At 32.6% G+C, this 7,940-nt stretch overlaps 1 protein-coding gene across 1 annotated transcript; it reads left to right on the plus strand.

The window, feature by feature from the left end:
* Window positions 1-5,547: 5,547 nt before the first annotated feature.
* LOC124529954 (polyglutamylase complex subunit TTLL1-like) lies at window positions 5,548-6,900 on the plus strand. The gene has a single exon (XM_047103910.1). It carries the CDS (start codon window positions 5,548-5,550, stop codon window positions 6,844-6,846), a length of 1,299 nt encoding a protein of 432 aa, XP_046959866.1. The 3' UTR covers window positions 6,847-6,900.
* Window positions 6,901-7,940: the final 1,040 nt, after the last annotated feature.

Raw genomic sequence — 7,940 nt, forward strand, 5'->3', positions numbered from 1 at the left:
TTTTCAATTCATCTTTCGAAGAGGTTAAATCGGGGGTGATGGTTTGTGTACTATAGGTGAAGTTTCGAAAATTTCGTAATTGCAAAGGAGAAAGGTCAATTAGTAATCGTAAATATCGCATCACGCATGGATGCAAATTTGACTGGCATAGCAACTGGCCGGAAATAGATAATAATAGATAGAATAATAGAATACAATTTCTGATGCCAGTACAGTGCTGGCACGTAATGGTGTCATTAATAAACCGTGTCTGTTCTTCTTGCGGAAATTACAGCTTACTTTTGCCGCTTACCGAGTGCCAGCCATAAGGATAAGCAAAAGCACAAGACGGCCACGCTGGCACGCTTCTATAGATTGTACCTGTACGATTTTTTTTGTATTCTTATTAACAATAGTTAAAAATAAGTTGCTCCAATTACGCCTTTCTATATCAACACTAACTGTTAAAAATCAGCATCTCAATATAAGCGCACACACAGCTATCACAACGTATACTAGTAACAATACGTCAGACGCGAGTATTTTCTTCGATTAGACAATATTTTTATTTCCACAAGAAAATACAAGCGTTATTTTCGTATTATACCGCAATCCATTTTCTATTTTCTCCCGCAAATACGGAACACATTTATTATGATAAATTTCTTTGGTTGCACATAAATTTACTTGCTTCGCTGAGCATTATTAGGGTGGCGTATGTGGGTTGCTTATTCCGATCTATACCTATTGTGTACGTTATCAAAGTTATTACTCGTTGTCCTAGAAAATAATGCCAGTTCAATTATATTAATCCTTTGAATTCAAAGGGGTGTAATGAACAAAAACGCACTGCTTAATAATAATAGGTACCAGGAACAGGGAAAAGTGAAAAAGGATTTTTATTTCTTTCATTGATAAAAACTTTGTTGAAGATTAGCTAATAAAATATTGTGTCGATTCGTGGTCGTAATAATTCGTATAATGTTTTATGGTACGACAAAACATATAGTGGTATCATCGGCAAAATTCGTAGAACTGATCACATCCGAATCAAGTACGCTATCCCAAACTATCAATATCTATTTCTCATGTGAACATGATTTTTACAGGAACGTAATAACTTGTAATATCATATGTCCTAATATGTCCGTCAATTTGACTCGTCGATTTACATGCACTCGCTTTCTCGGGTTGAACTGACGCGGGAATCTATAGCGATGAATAGCGTCGAATGGCGCGATAGGGAGCTGTAATACTGGTTTGACAAAATACATATACCTAATGTAGATCACACTATGAATTACCGCCAATAAACTTAGTATATAATATGTAATTTTATTGTACACGTGCAGGTTTCCTCACATAAGTATTTGTGGTACTTCTAGGCTGTACTAATACTGTAAATGCGATACTATCTGTCAGTTTGTTTCGTTTTCACGGTTAAACCACTGAACCAATTTTGATGATATTTAGTACCAAGGACACTTTAAACTCAAAGATGAACACAGGTATTTTTTGCTCTTCAAAGGTGAATTTTTAGATGAGGTCTTGTATGCAATGGAATCTGCAAAAATGAGCATTAAATACTTTCTGAAAAGTAACTAATTGACAATTGACCAAGGCTTACATATGGGAAATTTATTTTTATTAAAAACATTGAAATAAAGTAAATTAAAAGGTAAATACAAACAGTATAAACACAAATTTAATTGAAACGGCCAAGATAAAACCACTTCTGCGTCATTCCGCAGTCGTATGAATGTAAAAAGGATTTACAACACGTACAAATTTAAAATCATGATGACAATGTCATGATAATTGCATTATCGTGGTACAATTTGTGACCGCAGTTTATAACGCGTGTTGACAACGAATACACGATGTTAATGAAACAAAAAATAGCAGATTTTTTTTCAATTGCTAATATAACAGTTTTCTCTCCAATTAAGCGTACAGATTTTTAAATGAGGCGGTAGCGCAAACATAATACGAACACATTATACATTAACCAATAAATTCATTTGAAACTCATCTATACTAATAATAAATCTGTAGATAGTTCAATTCTGTACATGGTACATTTTTCCAAAGTAACTATCATGGGGTGATTAGACATCGATATTGATGTCAAAAATGTAATCAATAAATTTTTTCTGTCTGTCTGTATAACTGTTATAGAAACAAAAACTACTCGATGGATTTTAAAGAAACTTAGTACAATTATTTTGCATACTCCTGGGCTGGCTATGGTATATTTTTCATCACGCTACAATCAATAGGAGCAGAGCAGTGAAGGGAAATGTCGGGAAAACGGGAGAAGTTACTCCATTTTTCAAGCTTCCATAGCGTGTAAAACCTTAATGGTTTAAGCAACATAAAAATCATGTATGACGGAAATGTTCTATTTAAAATTATATAAAAAAATATCCCAGGACAGTATATGTCTATCATTAATGGTTGAACATAATAACACGTGTAACTCCCCATAGCTTAGCAGTTCAAGCTTTCTGATTTAATTGTCTATTCCTACGTTTATAACACTTTCAGTTATCCCTTATTAAAATAGAGTTATCAGTATTAACTATTCCATAAAAAACAATCATAGAAATCGGTACAGAAACACCAAAGTTATACTTGAAATACGCTAATTCTAAGTCATCGCACGCGAATACTGAATAACGCTATAAGGATTATTTTTGAAATAAAACTAGCTATAACGGATTTGAATCGCGTATATTAATTATTTTTAACATCCCGACGTTTCGAGTACTTTACAGCGTTCGTGGTCACGGGTAGACTAAGGTGACATTTGTCTATTTGACGAACAAAGGAAATATTATTAACAACTACCGCCAACGATTTCTCAATTGGTATCTTGAGTAACGTTTCGGTTGCACGCAGAAGGCACTAACTTATAGGTACCTATAAGTTAGGTATTAAGTTATCTTTAGGTCATGCAGTCTGTTGGATTTGGGATTTTAAATTTTTATTAAGTGGATCCCAGGTGTTAGAACGTCTCCGACTGTACCTTCGATCATAGAATGGTACAAATATGGTTGTGAAAAGTCATTATCATCCGTTTTGAGTTTGTAGTTTGGATCGTATATAAAAGCGAAATACCACTTAGTTATTAACCACGAAATAGAGTATATAACATCCACAATCTTGAAATTTGTCATGTTCCTTATAGAACCCAAAGATAGTGAAGCGGGTATTGAAAGTCTCTGAAAGACTTGAAATTTAAAATGTCTGGTCTACATATGGTGTGGAGGTCTACTAAAAATTTATATTATTACCATAGTTTATCTTTAGAAATCTCTTCATTGGGGTGAAAAACACAGGACGCTAGAATATTATATAGAATTTAAAACTATTCATTTTCATATAAATATATGTAAATATATAATACACTTCAAAAACAATTCAGCGTTCTGTTAACCTCATGAATGTTTTAATCATATATTGATTTAGCTTGTGGCTGTTTAATTGAAATCGAAATATTTGTTTTTTGATGTAAATTATTAATGTGCAACTTCCATTATGTTTATACGTTATGTATTTATCGTAAATAAACAATTTGTATGTGGTAATAAGTCTCATCTCCCTATTTACATAGATTACAAAGTTATGTTGACAAATAGCCTATAAATGCATGCGAGAGGCAGAACGACACGGAAATTGCTTCGAATTGGAAACATCGTAACCCCATGCATCGCAGAATTCCAATAGATATTTCAAACTTATGTACCGTTACGGGAAAGAAAGTATTGAATACTATTTAAATTCTAACTTACGAAGCTGTATATATGACATAAATTTGAGAAAATATAACACACAACAGAATTATCATATGCTTAATTTATTCATGTAATTTATATAGTGTTCGTCAGTGAAGAAAATTTTGTTGAGGAAACCTGCATGTGTTGGATAAAACTGGCTTATATGTCTCCAATCATATACTCTAAATAAATATTAGTAACTTTATATTTCATTCATCATTGCCATATTGTTTAGTGACTATTTTTGCTGTTGCTAAATTTTGAATTAATCAATTTCTTTGGCAGAATATTTTGCGCTCAACTACGGCAGATGCACGACAAGAAAAAAAAAAATAACAAAAACATCGTCATTCGTAAATCTGAATTGAGCTGTCGTTTGTGGACAGCGATTCTGCGGATGACTGATGGCATATCGTTGAGTTCACTAGGTCACATACGAACTGTATCACGTATCACAGTAAGCCCATTAGTATGATTGCTGTCTGTGTGTGTACGTACGTTTACTGTTTCAAAAATTCTAAATTCATTTTAAATTTATTCCCTGAGTTGATTGATGTAGTAAATCATATTATATTTCGGTGAATATTAATTTATGGAACAAAAACTAATTTTACTAACAATAATTGTATTTAACGTGAAAACACAATAATTTGACTATAATTGAAATGTTACAATAATATCATAAATAATCACCATAAATATTTATTTTAAAGTAATAATTATTTATCTGGCTTTTCGAATAAATTCGAGCGTTATTAATACAAAATTTATATTAAATATTAATTACAATGATTGAAAAAATAAAGCTCAACGACACAATACCTTTTTTATGATTACAATTAAAAAAAAATCTAATGTTAAAACATTGGCGGTATGTATAACGTATATATTATTTATCGATAAATTTTACACTCCTTCGCATACATGAATTATTTCATTTATCCACAAAGTCCTTAATTCAACAATATTTTTACAATTTAATTAAAAAATCTCGCTTGATTATTTTCTGTGCATATTTTTGTATCAATGTTTTATTTTCTGAAAACATCCTATTTTTCATTCGATAACTTATTTATGAGGAAGATTCCTGTACCTTGGGACTTTCCACATGGTTTCATAATCCACGTATTTATTTTTAAATACAATGTTTTATTTTCTGAAAAGCCATCTTATTTTTCATTCGTAATATTTAAAATTTGTTCGCTACAAACGATCTGAAATCAAATAAAACAAAAAAACATTCCTCAATTTAAAGTCTGGCATCTGAAGGCTACGAAGAAAATTGTATTCGTACGGAATATTGTACCGATGTAGAAAATTATATCCGAAAATAAAACGATTTGTAAATTTTCCACAAGCACGTGTAAGCTATGTTATTACATTACGTCTTTCCGTAGCAAGGTCGAGATCGGTCGTCATTTATCACTCTCCGAGCTTACTTCTGACAAGCGAGGTAGTGACAGTTGCCTTGCCTTATCAGTTACTTTTTATTTTCAGTTTAGATTCGGCTTTAGTTCTTATACTTCGAAAGAAAAGTTCTTTGTTATCTTTTTGTACATTTTTTCAGTCTTGGGATAAAAAGAAAAAATTAAAAGACATCCTTATTTTTTAAATGTCAAACACAATTGCTAGGCAACGCTTGGTGGATAACTTCACTCGAATAAACAATGAGTAACAGCTGTTGTTTGATCAATACGGTGCGCGGATACAATAGTTTTGTAATTTAGTGTTATATGTCGTCAATTATTAATCCTTTGTAATAGTTGTTTTTAATAAAAACGCTTCGAAGATGAATCCAGATGGAAAGAAAATGGCAGCGAGCTTGTACGGACGAGTGAATGCACCAACAGAGAGATGTCGGGTTAGTTTTTGCACAGATATGGAAAAATCAGTTTTGATGAGCAATTTCGAAAGGCGTGGTTGGCATCAAGTTGGTCCTGACGATGAATGGAATTTTTATTGGGCGTCAACACAAACTTGCCGAAATTTGTTCAGCGTTGAAAGTGGCTATCGAATGAACGATAATCAAATGATTAACCATTTCCCGAACCATTACGAATTATCAAGGAAAGACTTACTCGTGAAGAATATAAAGAGATACCGAAAGGAATTGGAAAGAGAAGGTAGTCCATTAGCCGAAAAGGCCGAAGTTATATTACAAGGAGGACAAGTCGTTACGCGCTACGTCCATCTCGATTTTATCCCGGTGACGTTCGTTCTCCCGGCGGACTACAACATGTTTGTCGAGGAATATCGTAAATCACCGCAGAGTACGTGGATTATGAAACCATGTGGAAAGTCCCAAGGTACAGGAATCTTCCTCATAAATAAGTTATCAAAGTTGAAAAAATGGTCTAGAGAAGCGAAGGCACCGTTTCATCCGCAGTTGAGTAAAGAGAGTTATGTTATTTCTCGCTATATCGATAACCCATTGCTCATTGGAGGTAAAAAGTTTGATCTCAGATTATACGTGTTGGTGACATCGTTTCGACCGCTAAAAGCTTACATGTTCCAGTTAGGATTTTGTAGATTCTGTACTGTGAAGTATGATACTAGCGTAACAGAGTTGGATAATATGTACGTACACTTAACGAATGTTAGCGTACAAAAACATGGTGGAGATTACAATAGTATTCACGGCGGGAAAATGAGTGTTCAGAATTTACGATTATTTTTGGAAGGCACGAGAGGGCGAGCTGTTACAGAGAAACTATTTGCTTCTATCCAATGGCTTATTGTGCACTCTTTAAAAGCAGTTTCATCAGTAATGGCGAACGATAGGCATTGCTTCGAGTGTTATGGATATGATATTATAATTGATAACCAATTGAAGCCGTGGTTGGTCGAAGTCAACGCGTCGCCGTCTCTTACGTCCACAACCGTTAATGATAGAATAATGAAATACAAGCTAATAGATAATATTTTGTCAGTTGTTCTGCCATCAGAGGGAGTGCCAGACGTGCGTTGGAATAAAGTGCCAAGTTTTGAAGCTCTCGGTAATTTTGATTTATTGATCGATGAAGAATTATTGGAGAAAGAAGATTCTGCAAATTCTACTAGCAGAACTTCGAAGAGTAATAAAAAATAAATCAGCATTATTTTTTGAGTCTCGTGAACAAGACATTCGTAGATAATGTTGAAATTTCGAACTCCAACGGATAAAAATAAAAAACATGGTAAATATCCCGTAATTAATAACTGTAACAAGGATATTGTCAAAAAAGTTACTTAATCTGCGTCTTTTTTACGAATTATTTGTATTTTGTATCATTTAATATAAGTTTTAAATGTAAGGTGACCATTTACATAGCAAGTGTAAGGTGACCGCAAGATTTTTATGTACTATAGAATAGAATTTCCTTATTCGAGAAAGGATGTATTGACATTGTGGAGTTGAAAACATAGATATTGGTTTTAATTTTTGTGATTTTCATAATATAATTATCAGTATCGATATCATTACATAGTATAAAACAAATTCGCTTACCGCTGTCTTTCCCTATGTATTCTAAGTTCTTTAAAGTTTCACAATGGATTTAATGTGTTTTTTTTTTATTAGACGGAGTGATTTGAGCGGAAGGTTTATGTATATAATACATGGATAACATAGTAAAGATATTAGAAAAAATCTATAGTATATTTAGTATCAGCATTGCACCAGTGCGAAGCCAGGGTCGCTAAATGCTTTATATGTGTATTTAAAGATGTAAAATACATATTGAATTCGATTTCTCTATTTGTTTCCTTTTCAAGAAGATACCAAAAAAAAAAATATTAAATTGTAATTTAATTTATTGTTACGAGAGTAACCTTAGCCTTCAATACGGTGTTATGACAATTGATTCAATATCATAATTTATAGCACATAACTATTGCATATTATGAATATAGCAGGGGCTATTGAATTTACTTTATTATATACAATTATTATTGTAATTAATTGATCAATAATTTGTAAAACTGAAATTAGTATTATTTTATAGGGCAAAGCATTTAATACGGGCATGTAACACTATTTCTTATTTTAAATATGATTGAGCTCTCATTAGAAAGCAATTGGACGATAGCGTGGCATTGTAGTAACAAAAGCCATCCCGCACTACTGAAATTACATGTTAACAAGTGGGACATAAGCACCCAGCTGTTGTGGCATATAATAACAACTCTCAATAATATATTATA

Source organism: Vanessa cardui, chromosome 5, assembly GCF_905220365.1.
Source record: "Vanessa cardui chromosome 5, ilVanCard2.1, whole genome shotgun sequence".
NCBI lineage: Eukaryota > Metazoa > Arthropoda > Insecta > Lepidoptera > Nymphalidae > Vanessa > Vanessa cardui.

Excerpts from the sequence above, each read along its gene's own strand:
- LOC124529954 (XM_047103910.1), top strand. The coding sequence starts at position 5,548 with ATGAATCCAGATGGAAAGAAAATGGCAGCGAGCTTGTACGGACGAGTG.